Here is a 21,477-nt window from a genome sequence, read left to right as displayed (position 1 = left end):
CATTCAGCAAGGATATGCTAAATTGATAAAAAAAATTAAAGACTTTTTTAATTTCTATTTTAATTTAATGTTGTTCTATTTAACTTTTTATTTGTCAATGAATCCTGAAAAAAGTATCACAGGTTCAATAAAAAAAACTGTTTCCAACATTGATAATAAATCAGCATATTAGAATGATTTCTGAATCATGTGACACTAAAGACTGGAGTTATGGCTGTCGAAAATCCAGCTTTGCATCACAGAAATAAATGATATATTTTTTTAAGTATATTAAAATAGAAAACTATTATTTTAAATTGTCATAAGGTTTTCTGTATTTTTGTCAAATAAATACAGGTTTGAATCGCATAAAAGACTTCTAAAAAAAAAAAAATAGTGTGTACATTTTTTACCAGTAGTCAAATACCACAGGCCATGTAGGCCTATGAAAAAAATTAACGAAGAAAATAATTTGGCATATTATTTTAGTTCCAGTGTTCTTGTTTCTGTTCAGTGCATGGAATCCTGAAGGCTTAGGGAAGGATTTTCCCCGGGAATAAGAGGGAGAAGTCCCGACACCAGCATGTTGCATTGGAATGTGTGGCTGAGACTGTCCTGTGCAGAACCCATCAATGTGCTTACATTTGCTTTATTCCTCAATAATATTGGACATATAGATTAGATCAGGAGTTCCCAACCTCGTTCCTGGAGCCCTCTGTCTGACACACCAATTTCAGGTCTTGGAGTCTTGGAGGGGTGTGCTCCAGGAATGTGGTTGGGAACCGCTGGACTAGTGCTACATTCAAACTGTCAGTCCAAATCCAAATGGAATCTGATCTAAAATTATTGACTGCGCACATTGTGTATCGCAACTGTTCAGATCCGATCTGTGTGTCCCATGGTGCTTCAGAATATCTGCATTGCTTTCTATGCCAGTAACAACAACAGCAACATGGAGGGGTTTGCAATATAGATGTTGTCTTATTTACAAAATGACAATGTGTATCTGCCTCGCTGGACTACTGTGTCTCGTCAGGCATTTTGCAACAACGCAACCTTGTTTCTGCAGGGACATGTTTCCTATAACAACGGCTGATGTTTCCGTTTTACATGGCGTAAGAAAGTCACATAAAGATTTAAATCGGATATGCACAAAAATCGGATTTGGACTGACAGTCTGAACTTAGCCCAATGTAACTTGTAGTGATCAATGTGGCTTGTCAGTATCTTTTCAGAATAATTTGTCTTGCATTTCTTTTTCTTCAGAGAGACATCTTCTCCAGTATGTTTACAGCGCTCTCTCCAATCCTGCTGGATCCTCCGGTCCTGAGTTCAGTGCAGTGGGTCTGTATGATGACAGACGGATCTCTCACTACAGTAATGAAGAACAAACCTGGAAAAGAGACCGCCAGAGTTCAGAGATCTGGAGAGACACTGAAGAACCAGATGAATCTAAAGACTGGTTTATACATCTGGTTTATACTCTGGCAAACTGCACAAGATCCAGATGTGACGGTGAGTCTGCTGAGTTCAGCTGTTTTATCAGTGATCAGACCTGTAATATGAGTGTGGACTTACTGTGGCGCACAAAATAACTGGACGTTTAGGTCACACATAAAATATCTGAATGCTATAACGTGAAATATCATATCAAGTGTAATGTGTTTCTTCGAAAGTGGTAGCACACTTTCAAGTAAACATTTGACAAAAAGAGGATTGTTAGATCTAATGTTGATAGACAAAAATGATGACAAACAGTATGTTGACTTTGTTAGTTAATGTGATGAATTCTGGCATCAAGAGCACCTGGGAAACTTGCACCTCCATGTTGGCCATTCGTTATTACAACGTATTGCACATTCAAGAATTATAATGTGAACCATAAACCCAACTACATCTGAAATCTAAATGATGTAAATGATTATCATTTATTTATACATGGTATCACACCTACATTTATGTGCTACATAAGACAAACTGTGAAAGTTTGATTATGATTATCCAGTATACAACTGCTGTATATATGCTGTGATTTTTAGGCCTCCATACACTACAGAGGAGAGTCGGCTGTGAGCTGGATCCAGTGATGAATGTAAAAGCGTTTGATGAGTACGGATATGATGGAGAGGATTTTATTGCCTTGAATTCTGACACGATGCAGTGGATGGAGAAAAATCCAAAGGCAAAAGAAACCAAAATGAAGTGGGACAATCAAAGAGTTCGCAGACTGGTCGTCCAGTCATACCTCAGGACCTGCATGGACTGGATCTCCACGTTTAATAATTCAATAAGCAGTATGTGTTGATCTGATGACTTCAGTCTTTTGAACTTAGTATTTCATGTCTTTGTATTCAGAATCAAGTGTCTTTTTTTAGATGTAGTAATATTCTTTTCTCACGATGTTTCTTATTGCAGATGCACCAGATGTTCACACGTTTGCCTCTGAAGCTCCTCATGACCGAAGCAAGCTGAATCTGAGCTGTCTGGCCACTGGCTTCTACCCCAAACACATCGAGATGAAGATCACATTGAACAACGCTAGCGTTGAACCCTTCAGCTCTACTGGAGTCAGACCCAATGATGACGAGACCTTTCAGATGAGAATCAGTGTGGAGATTCACAGAGAAGAAGTAGAGAGTTATGAGTGTCACGTCTCTCATAGCAGTCTGACACAGACACTTATAACACAATGGGGTAAATATGACCATCGTTTTCATAACTGGCCATAATTGTTCATTTGCTAACTTTAAGTTAAATTGTTGCAGCTGTCTAGCTTTTGGACTTCTACATGTCTTTGTGATGGCAGCTCATTCACATTTTTAGTTTTTAGCTGTTGCATGTCACTATGAATGTATAAAATGGTTAAAAAGTATTTGTTATTTGTAATGTTTAGTTTTATTGTTGTGCTCCTGCAGATGGAAAATGCACCAAGTGTCGAACAGAATCTAGAAGTCATGCTTTGGCAGTAGCAGCTGCAGTTGCAGTTACAGTTGAAGTTCTGTCCATCATGGTTTTAGTCTACAGACGGAGAAAGTCAAATGGTGAGTTCAAATAATTGAAAGGAATAATTCACCCAAAATTGGAAATAGTCATGTCCTCACCCTCATGTTGTTCCAGACCTGTATGATGCTCCATTGAACACACAAAGAAAGACATTTAGCTCTTTTTCATTTAACAACAGTTCATTGTTGCCACATCTGTCAAGCTTCAAACAGGACAATAAAAGCTCTTAAATGTCATTTGTGTTCATGCACATTCAAATATGGTGCATCAAGATGCATCACTCCAAGTTTGATGTAAATGATGCACATTTCTCCTAATCCTAGAAAGATTTTCAGTGAATTCTTCCATTTCAATCAGTTCCAGGCACAAATCGGGATCCATAAGTCTCATAGTGGACTCCTTTTACATCTCTTTTTGTGACGCTTGGGAGAAAGTAACGGTTTTGGAACAACAGGACAGGTTGACTATCCTTTAAAGAAATATATTGTGTCATCTCTACTAGGCCAGATGAACTGTAATTGCTCCACCAGAAGTGAGAACATCAGCTCAAGATCACCAGATCACCAGATCTCTTGAAATGATGCTGAGCTCAGTGAATCAGGTACATAATGATACAGTCGATCCATGTATCTGCATGTCATATTTATTGTTCATCTCAAGAGTCATTGTCATACAGTAGAAATAGATTTGTTAGCTCGTTGATGTCTTGCAACTAATCGCTGCATTGCTACAGCTAGTAAACACATAAAGAGACTCTTAGGGACAATATAGCTCTAAGAGTTTAATAAAGCCTTAAAGCATTTTTTTTTTTACCAAGAACTTCTATAAATGCAGTATAGCAGTAAAGAGAGGAGCGTTCCTACATTCCTGAGGTTCTTTCACATTTAGAATTGTTTTAACCATCCAAATTAATGAGAAATGTTTGTAAACTTATATCCAAACCGCTTTATCCTTATTATGGATGGATGGATGGATGGATGGACTGATTGATTGATGTGTAAAGGAAGGTTCAACAGTGTCATTATAGATGTAATTAGAGAAATGTAATAAAGTGTGAATGGCTTAAGCCAGGTTCACACTGTGTGATATATAACAGCACTTTTCGATTGTTCCTTGTGCAGACTGTACGAACATGATTCAGATTTTAGCCGAGGATCAGATGAGTCTTTTAGGATTTGCAAAAGTTGTCTCAGACAGCCAAATCGTGGCCAAAATCGTACAGTGTGTGTCCGGCTTTATTAGCTCTGCCTTAAGATGAAGCAAGACAATCAAATCCAATGTTTGTTACAGAAGTAGGAACTTGTAGTGTGAACAACAGGTCATTCCCCTTTGGAAACTGTAGTATGAACGGTATGAATGTATTATGCATCATGTCACTTTGAGCCAGTGTTTTCCAGCCCTGGTTTTGGAGTACTTTTTTCTTTTTTCGTGAGTGTGTGTGTGTGTGTGTGTGTGTGTGTGTGTGTGTGTGTGTGTACTGTTGAGCTACTGTAAAACCAGGGTTTGGAAACCCTGATTTTGGGGCCGTTTACACGACACAGTTTTCAACTAAAAACGGAAAACTTTTTGTGAGTTTTTGGCCGTTCATTTGCATGGCAACAGCGTTTTTTTCCATTTTTAGTACATTGTTGTTGTGTAAACGTACCCTTAATCTGGTCCTTCCTATCCATTTACATGCGTCTCGCTTAAGCACTTTCACACTGTTGCCTTTTGCTCTGTTTCTGATACATGTTCTTAAAATGTTAAAAATGTCCTGCATTACGTGTTCATAAGTATTTGACATATTTGCATTTTGTATGTGTAATTTTATGTATTGTGTACTTTTTTACTTTTTGCCATATTGAAACCCTATGTTGGTGACTGTATGATCATTGAAAGTATTATTTATAGTATGAAAGACTCACCAAATTATGGTTTCATTTAATCTTTACATTCCTACTGCATTTTTAGGGCTGTTCTTGCTCTGTGTCATCACTGCAGGGAGTTTTATTTGCACAATTCCTTCCGTATTATATTTGCAATAAGATTTTTTTTCATGAATTGCATTAATACTGTAATATGCAATAAATATATTTGTCTTTTATGTTGCCATGTTTAGTTTCATTGTCTTCTGTTTAATTTCTAGTTATGGTTTTCTTTGTCATGGTTTGTAATTAGTGTTTATCATCTAGCCCTGTGTATTTAAGCCCTCTGTTGTTTACAGTGTTTGTGTGTTCTCGTTATTTATTTAATAAATGCTGAGTGTCTTCATTTATTCTGCGTCACACGTCGTTCTTGCTGGATTAAGCAACAGATCACTGACAGTTGTCTTTCACTGGTTTAAAATAGCTTTATTTTTCATCTACACACAAACTTTTATTTTTGGAATAAAACCAAGCCTAGATTTGGGTTTGCACATTGTTGTTGATTCCTGTAGAGACTGACCCGCCCGGAAAACATTTTTAATGTACATTCTATAATTTTTTGTTTTTGTAAATTCAACACAATAAACGTATTTTTTAGTGACTCGAGTATCCTCAATGTGATTTTACATGATTAGTTTCCTCACTTTTGTATCACATCACTCAATTATATTATTGGGTTCTATAGCAACTGTTCACAATTGCATGTTAATTAGTAATAAATAGTCAAATCCTCAACCCAATCAAAACCTGCAATGTTAACCCAATGTATCAGGACATTAAACACTATATAGACTCCCTCTTTTATCATCTTGCACAAAACCACTTTTAAAATAAAACTTCATTTCTGAATTTACAACATCAATTTAATGGAAAAAAATGATAATGCAAAATTGCAAAAAAAATTATATATATATATTTTTTTTATCAGAAATCATGTAAGAGCAACATCCCATAGTTTACAAATAAACCTGAGAGTTGTGTTGTGAATTCTTTCCTCTTCAAGCCTTGAATTTGTATTTGGTGTCATTTTATGTGTGCGTTCAAATCAAATAATTTCAAATAATTTTGTTTTGTATCATTGTGACAAAGTGCAAGTTGACAAAGCTGACATGTCTTTTGTTTTTTCTTCCAAAAAGGCATATGCAAATAAACCTGATCATTTGATTAAATGGGAACAGTTATTCCCTGATATGTTTATGATTACTCTCAGTACTGTCAGAACAATTAACAGTCATTAATGTCTACTATTAATGCTCACCATTATGCATTTGGATATAAAATTCCCAATGTTTATTTTTATGGATAAACATTGGGAATATGAAACGTATCATTAAAAATACAATTATTTTTTTTTTTTTACGTAGGCTGTCATTAAAAATTGTTATGGTAGATATATAAAATTCTTTTAATATTAACTTAATTCTATTTTGAATTGTAATTCTGCCTCTATTTTGTCAACTCAATTCACTGTCAGATACTTCCACAGTGGGCGACATTTACATTTACATTAGATGTTGAACGGAGAGCGAAACGTTTTGAAAAGACTATTCAAATATTAGGATGAATTTTAGCTAAAGTGGGACAGATGAATAAAATATGTTTAATGCTCATCTGCCCTTTATATGCTCTCTCACACTTTTACTGATGATCTCTAAAACACACATAAACAAACAAAAAGCATCAGATCATTAGCGCATAAAAAGACAAAAAAAAATTGTTTTGGTATATTTATGGCAGGAAAGCCACTGTCTGAAGCCTATGCGCAGGAGAAGAGAAGAGTTTCTCTTGACCAATCAGCGTTCAGTGTGGAGGACAGCAGGAGCAGGGACATGATCACGTGTGTGAGGAACAGCTGATGCCTATAGATCCACAGTCCAGTACTCTGGACACTCCAGTCCAGTTAGTGGCGGTAATGTATTATCAGGAGTCAAAATCCCAGAAGAAGAATGAGATTCTGGCTCTGCCTTTCAAACGAAAGTAATTCATTGATGATTCTGTCTCGTGTCTGAGATCGCGAGACAGCGGCGCGTTCACAGGAGCTTTATGGGTCTGTAGAACATGATGCTGATGGTATTACTTTTCCTGGGGAAACTAAATGGAATCAATACGACTTTTTGTCTCAGTTACATTTCTTTGCGCATAACCAATGTTCAGTGCGGTAAGCAATGTAAATATTTATTTTAATATAGTTTTTTTAATATATTAATGAATGGCGCTGGTGATGGCGGTTGATTTTTTTTAATAAAGTTAGTGTTAAATTAAGTTTAAGGTTTGAAGTGAAGCAACGCCCGTGATGCGACAGGGAGTGTTATTTATGATTGAAGGGAGATATGAGAGAATATTTTAGCCTAATCAGGAGTTCAGCGTTTTTTTTTTTTTTTTTTTTTTGTGCATATTAGTTTAATTTTGAGCATTTGCAGCTTTCCTTCTCTCTTGTCCAGTGATGCAATAATAATATGTCTCCTCATCATTGTCTGAAACTCTAGCACGAGCGGTAAAAGCTGATGTCACAATGGCACATTAAAACATGGACATCATCAGCACAGAATTAAAAGGAGGTCAGATGTGTTAATACATTCCTCCTGCCTTCAAAATAAGATTGCAAAGATTCCTTCACTGCCCTTGCCGCCAGTTGCATTATTTAAAGCTGCATTATCTTGCATTGTTTTGGCTCAGTTGCTGCTTGACAGCTCGTCCCCCTCCTGCGGAATGCGATTGTAACAGAGGGGGGAGCCCATGTACTCCGGACTGTATCGGGACAAATATGCGGCGACATTATATGGGCGACGTGGGAATTCGAAAAACTCGATGGCATTTGCGTCAATGCATCATCGTGTGGGACATCGTTTCCGCGTGGGAAAGTTCAACTTGTGGAAGCGCGCGCCCACAATTCATTGACAAAACTGTGAATTCAGAAATCACAGAAATGCTGTTCCATTTTCCACGGTTTGTGCAGTTTTGTAGTAAGAAATGTGGAAGTTTATAGGCTATCTATGGCTAGTTGATAGTAGAACCGCTTCTTTTCACAGGTAACTAACCTATAGGCTACCTGTATTTTACATTAATAACATTTTCAAATTGGAGGCCACAAGAGAGAGCTAGGAGATCTGTGGAAAAACAACGAGAAAAACAGTGTTAAAAATGAATAATAATAATAATAATAAAAACATGATCGAACTAAACAAAATAAATAAATAATAATAATTGCCTACATTCGATTAAAATAAAAAAAGATTAAAAATAAACAAATTGATTTAAATAATTAACCGATTTGATTCAAATAAAATATAGGCTATTCAAATAAACAAATACACTTTGATTTAAATAACTAGGCTAATAAATACATTTGATTAAAATAGATGAATACATATAAAAAAAATATTTAAATGCATAGATTAAAATAAGCCTACATAAATTTGATTTAAATATAATATATAGATTTAAAAAAAAATCCATCTATCTATCTAACAATAGAAATTAAGTATTTTCCAAACAACATTTTACACATGTACCTATAATAATAATTGGGTCTTTTTATACATTCAATTATTATAGCTGCATTGTACATTTAAGGATGGGGGTTTGGGGATAATCAGATTTGGGGGTCCGTGTGTATAAGACTGCACTTTGATCACTTTGGTGTGTTTCCACAGTATTCTTGTCTTGCATTTCTTTTTCTTCAGAGAGACATCTTCTCCAGTATGTTTACAGCGCTCTCTCCAATCCTGCTGGATCCTCCGGTCCTGAGTTCAGTGCAGTGGGTCTGTATGATGACAGACGGATCTCTCACTACAGTAATGAAGAACAAACCTGGAAAAGAGACCGCCAGAGTTCAGAGATCTGGAGAGACACTGAAGAACCAGATGAATCTAAAAACTGGTTTATAAATCTGGTTTATACTCTGGCAAACTGCACAAGATCCAAATGTGATGGTGTGACAGAATTTTTTTATACATTCATATTCAAAGAGTTATTTATTCAAATAAATATTGATTAACAATGTTATCATATATTTTTAGGCCTCCATACACTACAGAGGAGAGTCGGCTGTGAGCTGGATCCAGTGATGAATGTAAAAGCGTTTGATGAGTACGGATATGATGGAGAGGATTTTATTGCCTTGAATTCTGACACGATGCAGTGGATGGAGAAAAATCCAAAGGCAAGAGAAACCAAAATGAAGTGGAACGCTGACAAATTTCAATCTGTATCTCCAGTCATTCCTCAAGAAGTGCAAGGACTGGATCTCCACATTTAATGATTCAATAAGCAGTATGTGTTGATCTGATGACTTCAGTGTTTTTCTATATCATTTTCAATGATACTATTCACTACGTTTATGGTGGTTTGTGTTTGATTTTTCTTGTGTGTAGAAATAATATGGAATATTGTTGCAATTTGATTTATTCCTGGTGTTTCTTATTGCAGATGCACCAGATGTTCACACGTTTGCCTCTGAAGCTCCTCATGACCAAAGCAAGCTGAATCTGAGCTGTCTGGCCACTGGCTTCTACCCCAAACACATCGAGATGAAGATCACATTGAACAACGCTAGCGTTGAACCCTTCAGCTCTACTGGAGTCAGACCCAATGATGACGAGACCTTTCAGATGAGAATCAGTGTGGAGATTCACAGAGAAGAAGAAGAGAGTTATGAGTGTCACGTCTCTCATAGCAGTCTGACACAGACACTTATAACACAATGGGGTGAATATGAAAGTCAAGTCAAGTCAAGTCAAGTATATTTGTATAGCGCTTTTCACAATACAGATTGTATCAAAGCAGCTTCACAGTATTAAATTAAAATAATAGAACAAAGTTTGTTTCAAGAGGAATTTATTGATTGATAAAATTTAATTAAATATCCCCAAAATATTCCCAACTGAGCAAGCCAAAGGCAACAGTGGCAAGGAACCGAAAAACTCCATCAAGTGACCTAATGGTGTCCTAAAACTCCATCAGGTGACCTAATGGAGAAAAAAAACCTTGGGAGAACCCAGGCTCAGTCGGGGGCCAGTTCTCCTCTGGCATTTATGAGCTAGAGACCGGATTGTAGTTTGAACTGTAGGATTATATGAATGCCTGGCTGAAGAGATGCGACTTTAATCTAGTTTTAAACTGGGAGAGCGAGTCTGAGCAACGAACAGTATCAGGAAGACTATTCCAGAGTTTTTGAGCCAAATGTGAAAATGCTCTCCCTCCTTTGGTGGTTCTGGATATCCTAGGTATGACCAAAAGCCTTGAATTTAGTGATCTTAAAGAGCGCGATGGATTATAGGGCGATAGAAGATCCGTTAAATAGACTGGAGCTAAGCCGTTTAGGGCTTTATAAGTCAGTAGCAATACCTTGTAATTAATACGGAACTTTATAGGTAACCAATGCAGTGATGATAAAATCGGTGTTATATGATCATATTTTCTTGACCTAGTAAGAACTCTAGCAGCTGCATTTTGGACTAACTGTAGCTTGTTTATTGAGGATGCAGGACAACCAGCTAATAAAGCATTACAGTAATCTAGTCTCGAGGTCATGAATGCATGAACTAACTTTTCTGCATCAGAAACTGATAGCATATTACGTAGCTTAGCAATGTTTCTAAGGTGGAAAAAGGCTGTTTTTTGTAACATATGAAATATGATTTTCAAAAGACAGGTTGCAATCGAGTATAACACCCAGGGCCCGTATTCATAAAGATTCTAAGAATCCTCTCAGAAAACTCTTAATTTAGCTTAAAAACTTTTACGTAGGAGTCTTAGCTTAAGAGCAATTCGGGACCGATCTGAGAGCAACTCTGAGTAAGGAAAAGACAAAAACTTTCATCTTAGTGAGGAGGCGGGGTTGACCCCGTTGCTATGTATGACACAATCTTTTGACGACTGTGATTGGTTGGTTGTCCAAGAAGGGGAAAAAAAGTGATTTTAAGTATAGGGTATATTCTAAGCCTTCACTTTGAAATTACATGCGTAATTGTTCCTATTTGACCGTTCTCACACACACACACATTATATATGTGTATATAAATCCTTTTTATTTTTATTTACCATGCTGTTAATTTTCTATAAGGTATTTGCTTGGCTTAGAATGATAAAAATTGTTCCACTCTTTCCAATTACACTGATTGCTGGCATGTCTATTTAAGTGGTGGTTTGAATGTTGGTTTTAATGTATCAAACATGGAATTTTCCCAGTTGCCAAATATCGTAATGTAGTGATTACTTTCATTTCTGGCGCTATGGCATATGCGCTGTATCGGAGATATTAGCGTGTCTCTAATAAGATCAGTCACAAACATGATCCCTGCACGATCTAATCTATAGCGTATTATTAACTCACTGTCATCCATTGTCTGCAACACATTTCTTCTCCCTCTTCGTCTTTCTGCCATTTTCTCCTCTGCTAAAGAAACTCTTAAGCCTCTTAAAAGTCCTCGTCCGTGCTCCTAACAATTTTGACCTTAAGACCTCTTTTAAGGGTTAAGATGCTTTCTGAATTACTTTTTTCTTTACTAGGATTTTTTTCTTTAATTTTAAGAGTAAACGCCCACATTTCTAAGAATTTTCTTAGAATTTTGTCACTAGGAGCTACTCTTTGCATTAAGATTCTTTATGAATACGGGCCCAGGGCCCGTATTCATAAAGATTCTAAGAATCCTCTAAGAAAACTCTTAATTTAGCTTAAAAACTTTTACGTAGGAGTCTTAGCTTAAAAGCGATTCGGGACCGATCTGAGAGCAACTCTGAGTAAGGAAAAGACAAAACCGTTCATCTTAGTGAGGAGGCGGGGTTGACCCCGTTGCTATGTATGACACAATCTTTTGAAGACTGTGATTGGTTGGTTGTCCAAGAAGGAAAAAAAAAAAGTGATTTTAAGTATAGGGTCTATTCTAAGCCTTCACTTTGAAATTACATGCGTCATTTTTCCTATTTGACCGTTCACACACACACACACACACACACACACACACACACACACACACACACACACATTATATATGTGCATATAAATCCTTTTTTTTTTTTTTTACCATGCAGTTAATTTCCTATAAGGTATTTGATTGGAAAGGGTGGAACAATTTTTATCATTCTAAGCCAATTACACTAATTGCTGGCATGTCTATTTAAGTGGTCGTTTGAATGTTGGTTTTAATGTATCAAACATGGAATTTTCCCAGTTGCCAAATATCGTAATGTAGTGATTACTTTCATTTCTGGCGCTATGGCATATGCGCTGTATTGGAGATATTAGCGCGTCTCTAATAAGATCAGTCACAAACATGATCCCTGCACGATCTAATCTATAGCGTCTTATTAACTCACTGTTATTCATTGTCTGCAACACATTTCTTCTCCCTCTTCGTCTTTCTGCCATTTTCTCCTCTGCTAAAGAAACTCTTAAGCCTCTTAAAAGTCCTCGTCCATGCTCCTAACAATTTTGACCTTAAGACCTCTTTTAAGGGTTAAGATGCTTTCTGAATTACTTTTTTCTTTACTAGGATTTTTTCTTTAATTTTAAGAGTAAACGCCCACATTTCTAAGAATTTTCTTAGAATTTTGTCACTAGGAGCTACTCTTTGCATTAAGATTCTTTATGAATACGGGCCCAGGGCCCGTATGTATAAAACTTCTAAGAAATGCTCTTAAGAATAGTCTTAAGCTTTGACTTAAGTGTCAGAAAATACTTAGTAAAGAGTAGGAGTTTTCTAAGAGTAGGAGACTTTTATAAAGCAGCTAAAAGCAACTTTCAGTAAAGTATAAGACTGATTCTTAAGTGCTGACTGAAGTGGGACTTAAGTGTTGTGAACTAAGGACTACAGTGATGTCAACCCAAAATGGCCGCCCTCAACCACTGAATCAGCCAATAGTGAGCCTGCAAGGGTGAGGTCACTGCAGCATGACACCAATCATTTAATTTTATTATAATAAAATCATTTAATTAAGACACTTTAATATTTAAAACTTTTTTTTTTTTTTAAATGCTTTGCAACTCCTCATTTACAATTATGCAAACATGAGTTCCATCAATGGATCCAACAACTTAGGAAAGCCTGAAATACTCATTTAAGTGGCTTTATTTTGCTGCGAGATTTGCAAAGTCAATGAACTGCCATACAGTAGTGGCCAAAAGTGAGGCAAAGGAAAATTGTCAGATTCACCCTTTATTCAAATAGGGTTACAAATGTGTTAAAGATTTTGTACGCGTTTTGTGTAGTTGTGCTTAGAGTCAATTGTTTATTTGTGATAACACACTGAAACATGCCAAATTGTACAGACATAATTTTTAGCCAGGCTGTCAAACAAATGAACAAGAGAGGACAATGAAATATTAATAACTGACTATGTTGCAGACAATGTATGATTTTATGATTTTTTTTCTCCTGTGAGTTTTTTTATTTTTTTTTTACCTGTAGCTGTAGTTAACCCTTTTTTCAACGATATTATTGATCTGCCTGCATTGACACCATTGTCTCTGAACTGAACTGAGCTGAACGATGTACATCACTGTTTTCTCCAGAGCGACTGTATAATGAACTAAATAGATAACTAATGACTAATGATCTTTTACAATGGAAATGAATCATCATCGAACTTACTTAAGCTGCACAATGGCACTATGTTCTTCTAGAGCTGCTGTACAGCCCAAACTAACTTTGTTGCATTATTTTCCTGCTATCACTTTAAAGCTGCTTTGAAACACTGTGTAGGCCCTATTGTAAAAAGCGACTTGACTTGAAATAATTTTGTCAGATAAATATCTTCACTAAGTTAAAAGCACTGCTGCTTTTTTCCAGTCAGCAACAATGTAATTATTACTTTCCTTTAATTTCATTGCTATAAAATTTCTTAAAAGTCAGTTCGAAAAAGGATCCCTTGATGATCAAACTTTTATTGTTTGATCAACTCCGTCATCATTTACTGTAACTCCAATACATCATATTTTCATTGAAAAGTGCGTGGCCGCCTCCTCTCTGCTGCAATCTTGTTACTCCTAACTAGGTTAAGAGACCTCTTCAGCTCTCTTAAGTAACTTAGGAGCTGAGACCTAGTCTTGACACTTAGGAACCTTTATGAATCACACTTATTCTTAAGTCTAGGAATAAAAGTAAAATGACGTCATTCTTAGAATTCTGAGAGACTTAAGACTAAAATTTTACTCTGAGTGGCTTTATACATACGGCCCCAGGGCCCGTATGTATAAAACTTCTAAGAAATGCTCTTAAGAATAGTCTTAAGCTTTGACTTAAGTGTCAGAAAATACTTAGTAAAGAGTAGGACTTTTCTAAGAGTAGGAGACTTTTATAAAGCAGCTAAAAGCAACTTTCAGTAAAGTATAAGACTGATTCTTAAGTGCTGACTGAAGTGGGACTTAAGTGTTGTAAACTAAGGACTACAATGATGTCAACCCAAAATGGCCGCCCTCAACCACTGAATCAGCCAATTGTGAGCCTGCAAGGATGAGGTCACTGCAGCATGACACCAATCATTTAATCTAATTATAATAAAATAATTTAATTAAGACACTGAAGCTTTAATATTTAAATTTATTTTAAAAAATGTTTTGCAGTGCATTGTGCAAAATTATCACAAATTAGTATTTATGCTGTGGAAACCCTTTTCTATTGATGCGTGTCTCCTCATTCACAGTTGGAGCAATTATGCAAACATGAGTTCCATCAATGGATCCAACAACTCAGGAAAGCCCGAAATACTCAATAAAGTGGCTTTATTTTACTGCGAGATTTGAAGATCAATTGGAAAGTCAAGGAACTGCCATATAGTATTGACCAAAAGTGAGGCCAAGGAAAATTGACACTCACCCTTCATTCAAATAGGGTTACAAATGTGTTAAAGATTTTGTACGCGTATTGTGTAGTTGTGCTTGGAGTCAATTGTTTATTTGTGATAACACAATGAAACATGTCAAACTGTACAGACATCATTTTTAGCCAAGGCTGTCAAACAAATGAACAAGAGAGGACAATGAAATATTAATAACTGACTATGTTGCAGACAATGTATGATTTTTTTCTTATCCTGTGAGCTTTTTAGTAAAAAAAAAAAAAAAAAACCTGTTGGTGTAGTTAGCCCTTTTTTCAACAATATTATTGATCTGCCTGGATTGACACCATTGTCTGAGAACTGAACTGGGCTGAACAATGACATCACTGTTTTCTCAGAGCAGCTGTATAATGAACTAAATAGAAACTAATGATCTTTTACAATGGAAATTAATCATCATTGAACTAACTTAAGCTGCACAATGACACTATTTTCTTCTAGAGCTGCTGTACAGCCCAAACTAACTTTGTTGCATTATTTTCCTGTTATCACTGTAAAGCTGCTTTGAAACAATCTGTACTGTAAAAAGTGACCTGACTTAGTCATAATTTGTCAGATAAATATCTTCACTAAGTTTTATTTTCCTTATATTTTGATGGTTTAAGCAAACTTGTAGGGTCATAAAAAAACAATTAAAAAAAACTCTGCACATCACTTTTAGCCACTACTGTATTTAATGTGGTCAGTGCCACAATAGTGCTATTAAGACCCTGCTTACTGTGGAATGATGAGCTCAAGTCATCACCGGTGCACTGCTGCTTTTTTCCAGTCAGCAACAATGTAATTATTACTTTCCTTTTTATTTCATTGCTATAAAATCAACTCCGTCATCATTTACTGTAACTCCAATACATCATATTTTCATTGAAAAGTGCGTGGCGACCTCCTCTCTGCTGCCATCTTGTTACTCCTAACTAGGTTAAGAGACCTCTTCAGCTCTCTTAAATAATTTAGGAGCTGAGACCTAGTCTTGACACTTAGGAACCTTTATGAATCACACTTATTCTTAAGTCTAGGAATAAAAGTAAAATGACATAATTCTTAGAATTTTGACAGACTTGAGACTAAAATTTTACTCTGAGTGGCTTTATACATACGGCCCCAGGTCTTTTACTGTAGAGGATAAAGTAACAGGACATCCTATGATGTTAAAGTTGTATTGTGCGAGGTTTTGTGGGCGGTTTTTTGAACCGATAAGTATTACCTCTGTCTTGTCTGGATTTAATAAAAGAAAATTACGCGTCATCCAATCTTTTATATCTTTAACACACTCTGTCAATTTGGAAAATTTAGCGTTTTCATCCGGCCGTGATGAAATATATATTTGAGTGTCATCAGCATAACAATGGAAACTAATTCCATGTTTCCTTATAATATTTCCAAGTGGCATCATATATATTGAGAATAACAGAGGGCCTAATACAGATCCCTGCGGCACTCCATAGATTACTGGAGTTATGATCGATTTTTCTCCATTTAAATAGACAAAATGGTAGCGGTCAGATAGGTATGATTTGAACCAGCTTAATGCTAGTCCTTCAACACCAGTATAATTTTGTAGTCGATCTAAGAGTAATGTATGATCTATAGTATCGAACGCAGCACTAAGATCAAGTAAAACTATTGAGATACAGCCTTGGTCAAAGTATGTCCTGTCAGAAGTTAACTTTAATTTTTGACCTCTTTACCTGTATTTGTGATTGCAGCTCAGTCAGATTTTCTCAAATTAAAATTGGAGATTTTTTTTTTGTCATTGCATGTTGTTATGAATTCATAAAAATTGTAAAAAGACTGTTGTTGTTTTCCTACAGATGAACAGCGCAGTGAAGAATCTAGAAGGCATGATTTGGCAGTAACTGCAGCTGTATTTGCACTGGTAGTTTTAAATGTGATTTTATGGTGTTTCTGCACAGGAACGGCACACAAAGAGTTAAATGGTAAGTTCAAAATGTTTAAAACTATTTAAAGTAGTTCACCTAAAAATTACACCCTCATGTTGTTTCAAACCTGAATGACTTTCCTTTTTTCTACAGAACTGAATTATTCTTTTGTCCTTGCAATGAAGTCAATGGGGTGCAAAATAACATTGGACCCCATTGACTTTCATTGTGTGGACTAAAGAAAAACACATTCTTCAAAATAAAAAAAAATTCCTTTAATAAACGTTTTAATAATTTTTTGAAGCTACATTTGTGATGCAGATAAACTGCTTTAAAATTCAGTGCCAAAAAAGCTTATGAATTGTGAAACACAAAACTGAATAATTACAAAGTCAGCTTAAGCTACGCTTAATGCTAAATTAGTCTAATGTGTTGTATTTTATAATCTCTAGGCCAGATGAACTATAATGGCTCCAGCAGAAGAGAGAACGCCATCTCAGGGTCTCCAGAACGACCGAAGCCTGTTGAACGAAACCGGTTTCAGTGGCTACTCGGGTCAGTTTGGGCTTCGTTTGAGCAAACTCAGTTTTTTCAGACTGGATCACCTTTTAGTGGTGTTCATCAAAAAAGTCCAAAAAGGTGTTAATGCAAGGTTTTTTTTTTCTGCAGGCCAAAGAATCTGTGCTCATGTACAGCAGTGAAGCCAGAAGAGGATCTTCCTACATTCATGAGGTTCTTTCATGAAAACACATCTCAGGGTTTCAAAATTAGAATTTCATTTCACCGTTCTGATCAGGCCAAATAATTTATAAGCTTTAGTGGTCAATATAGATTACAATTATTTTTTTAGTTTTTATATGGAGCCGGTTGCATCAGCTGCTTAATGCACAAGTACATTGAAATATTTACAAAAGCCTCCGACCAGGACCATATATGTGACCCTGGACCACAAAACCAGTCACATGGGTAATTTTCTTAAATTGAGATGTATACATCATCTGAAAGCTGAATAAATAACCGTTCCATTGATGTGTGGTTTGTTAGGATAGGACAATATTTGGTCGAGATACAACTATTTGAAAATCTGGAATCTGAGGATGCAAAAAAATCTAAACATTGAGAAAATCTCCTTTAAAGTTGTCCATTTATGTTGGCGATTGTGCTGCATTCACTCACAAAAATAAACGTTTTATATATTTACACTAGGAAATTTACTAAATATCTTCATGGAACATGATCTTTACTTAATATCCTAATGATTTTTGGCATAAAAGAAAAATCTATAATTTTGACCCATACAATAGTTGGCTATTGCTACAAATATACCCGTGCGACTCGTGACTGGTGACGTGATCCAGGGTCACATATTAAGTTTCTGTTTGCATGCATTTACATTTTAAGAAAGAACGTGTGAATAACTGACTTGTAAGCGGCTCTTCGGCACAAAACTGATCCCTGCATGCCAAATTTCAACACTAAAAACTATAGAGTTGTTCCAGGTACAGCAGGTAAACCACTTTAATGCTGCAGCCAATTAAGTACAAAATGAGTTACAAACGTACCTGATCTGTTCTGGTCTATGCATTTTAAGCCATGATTCCCAACTCTGGTCCTGTTTGATCCCTGCTGCAAATTTGGGGTTGGGAAACACTGATTTAATCGTATCTTTAAGCTATCTATCAGTCTAAAGCTATCTGTCTACTTTGAGACTTCAGTGTTTTTGCTCTAATTCATCTTTTGATACACGTTTGATAAGCTGAGTTGTATAAAGTGTTACATAAATTACTATATCCTTCTTTACACTGAATAATACATGTGATTCACTCGGACTGATAAATAATAGTATGGATGAATGGTGTTTAAATTGCCCCTATTATGCTATTTTAAAGGTTTCTAATTTAGTTTTAGAGGTCTCCTCCTACCATAGACCAACGCTACTTTTGCGTCATCGAAGGGTAACGCCCCTTTTTTTGGGAAAACAAATGGATTCCCCTTAGAACAGAACTTGCTCTAGATCTGCAAAGTTTCTTGATAGCAAAAATGGCACAAACATACACACTCTCTTTGCCGGCCGAGGACCGTGAGCGGTATTTAAAGAAGCTACTGGATACGGGGTTACAGAGGTGTCCCTTTGAAATGGTCAAAAACTGGATTAATGACCCCACGCAGTGGCCAAATATGGACTATTCAGACATCTAAGTTACCACTATCTCGTGGAATCACCAAGTAACGTTAAGTAGCCTATTTTTTTTTTGTCATTAACACCCTCACAGTATGACAAACTAGACGATGAGGCCATGTCAATAGGAGTCGGTGATTTAACGTTACTTGGATCATATTTCACTTGATTTAAGCTATTGACAGTTTTGTTGTTGACTAGCTAGGCTATACTAAGTTAACGTTAGTTAGAAAGACGAAGCTGCTATCAGCTACGTGATTAGCTCTCACTAAAGTGGACTTTTTTTGCCGTACACTGTAAACCTTTTTACAACTTTTTACAACTTTCTAAGTCCTAGACCTTTCTAGACACAAGCCAAGAAACCAGCCAAGTCCACTTTAGTCCTAGCCTGCCACTATTTCAACAGTAAAATCAGTTAACAGCCAAGGTAGCGTGCCTAGTGAGAGCTAATCACGTAGCTGCTAGCAGCTTCGTCTTTTTAACTTGTAACGTTATAGCTAGTCGACAACAAAACTATGTCAATAGCTTAAATCAAGTGAAATATGATCCAAGTAAACCGCCGACTCCTCTTGACATGGCTTCATCGTCTAGTTTGTCATACTGTGAGTGTGTTAAACTTAATGACAAAAAATAGGCTATACTTACTTGGTGATTCCACGAGATAGTGGTAGATAGTCCATATTTGGCCACTGCGTGGGGTCATTAATCCACTTTTCGACCATTTCAAAGGGACACCTCTGTAACCCCGTATCCAGTAGCTTCTTTAAATTCCGCTCACGGTCCTCGGCTGGTGTCATGCCGAAAAGTGATGGTCTGCCGAAAATTGATTGCATTATTTATTGCAATAAGTAGAGGCTTCAATCATTTTGTTGTAAGTAGAATACTGCATTTTATGAAAGAGAGGTGTGGTGGCAAAGAGAGTGTGTATGTTTGTGCCATTTTGCTATCAAGAAACTTTGCAGATCTAGAGCGAGCGAGTTCTGTTCTCAGGGGAATCCGTTTGTCTTCCCCCAAAAAGGGGCGTTACCCTTCGATGACGCAAAAGTAGCGTTGGTCTATAGGTTTACAGGCATCAAAGGTAAAAAAAAAAAAATGCATCAAAGGTTTAATTTTCTCATAATATAGATTGCACATCGCCTCATTTCTCAAAGAGAATTCAGTCTCTAAACCCTTCCTTTCTGAGCTACTCTGCTCTGATTGGTCAGACGGCCCAGTCTGTTGTGATTGGTCGACCGCTTACAGTGCGTCAGAAACATGACCATATCTGAATCTCAGCTCCGGATCTTCCTCAGCACTTGATACACAGTGATGCGAACAGTAACGATGGCGTTGGTTTTTCCGTATCATTTCCAGCACGAGTCTCATTCTTTTGAAGTGCAGAGAGTGGATTCACAGCACAGAAAACAGCGTCTTCTCAACATGTGGACAACATGAACCAAACTCTTCCAGTCTCAGCTACAACTGCAGTGTTTGAGGGTCAAAGTAGACGTTGATCGCCGTCAGCCAATGACGATCAGACTGGCATTATGCAAATGTGTGACATTGTTACGCATGTAACAGGAAGTGAGACTGGAATTACTGACGACTCGTTTCAGAAGTTGAGAATCGATTCTTTCTTTTAGGAGACGATACGTTTATTTGTCGTGCACTTTGATCTTTAAAACTTTGCAGATATTTTACTTTCACATTACATACACGCTACATGAAAGGTAATATCCCAAAAAAGCATATAGGGGCACTTTAACACTTTAACATGCACCATTCATCTTTTCTGAGGAAAATTCATAGGTCAAATGAATCACCAATGCTGTATATTTAAGATTAGGGAGGTTAATGAATTATTGTTGATTGATTAATTGCTGTTGAAAATTTCATTGAATAAGCTAACTCAGGTGTGTAATAATTTGTGTCAATTCCTGTACCGTACCGAACGCCCTGTATCCGTTCATGTGCTGTTGCATATATGGATGTGTGTTTTGAGGTATTAATGTTAATGATTTGAATGAAAATGCACGTGTCAAGTGTCACATGTCTTTTATATTGTCATACACTGTTGTACTGTCTGTATAGTGTTTATTTTTCATCCTTGTTTTGAACTATTTTCTCTGTTCTCCATGAAGTTGCAACTTGTTTGCAAATGAACAATTATTTTTAATACCAATAAACCACTTTAAATCTGAAGCTTCTCCTTTGTCAGTGTGTTTTTACAGGTGGGGTTTACTTTATTTGAGGAAACAGTATAAAATAAGTTGTTCAATGAATTAAATTACAGCAATGCACTGTTTTTCTAAAACTAAAAAAAGTTAAATATTCTGTCTTGAAATCGCCACAGTTTAAGTTGCAGCCAGAATACTTATAAACATAAATAAACTCGGATCACATTTTCATCAAAATTGGATACTGGAATTGAAAAAAATTACACCAAATCCAAGTAATAGAAATAGATACATAAAATACATGAAATAGGAAGGTTCCGTATAATGAAGGTCAAATGATGGAGAATTTGTGTACTTAAACTTTATTGAAAGCTTTAATGGTGTAATGGAGGCTTAATTACTTTAATGGTGCAACCAAATCCAGTAATGAACACTTCACCTCTGGTCCCGCAGGATCCCGTTACACATCTGCATTTCTGGATACTTCAGGAAGAGGGTTTGGGAAACACTGATTTAATCAGTCTAAAATTTAAGCTCTT

At 36.3% G+C, this 21,477-nt stretch overlaps 1 protein-coding gene across 2 annotated transcripts in view; it reads left to right on the top strand.

Moving 5' to 3' along the window:
- The window catches only part of LOC309511700 (zinc-alpha-2-glycoprotein-like), an 84,925-nt gene extending 63,967 nt beyond the window's left edge, over positions 1-20,958 (top strand). Inside the window, exons 2-10 of one of the 2 annotated variants that reach the window (XM_082186952.1) lie at positions 1,246-1,494; positions 2,019-2,273; positions 2,395-2,673; positions 2,895-3,020; positions 9,315-9,593; positions 16,535-16,660; positions 17,056-17,158; positions 17,273-17,335; positions 20,136-20,958. In XM_082186952.1, coding sequence (XP_082043078.1) covers positions 1,246-1,494; positions 2,019-2,273; positions 2,395-2,673; positions 2,895-3,020; positions 9,315-9,593; positions 16,535-16,660; positions 17,056-17,158; positions 17,273-17,335; positions 20,136-20,256 — 1,601 coding nt within the window. In that variant the 3' untranslated portion in view covers positions 20,257-20,958. Of the gene's footprint in view, positions 1-1,245; positions 1,495-2,018; positions 2,274-2,394; positions 2,674-2,894; positions 3,021-8,569; positions 8,819-8,905; positions 9,159-9,314; positions 9,594-16,534; positions 16,661-17,055; positions 17,159-17,272; positions 17,336-20,135 lie in introns of those variants that run through there. The other variant, XM_082186953.1, reaches the window with a different exon arrangement.
- Positions 20,959-21,477: the final 519 nt, after the last annotated feature.

Source organism: Leuciscus leuciscus (genome assembly GCF_965113295.1).
Source record: "Leuciscus leuciscus genome assembly, chromosome: 12".
Lineage (NCBI taxonomy): Eukaryota > Metazoa > Chordata > Actinopteri > Cypriniformes > Leuciscidae > Leuciscus > Leuciscus leuciscus.
This window is presented reverse-complemented; position numbering and strand designations above follow the sequence as displayed.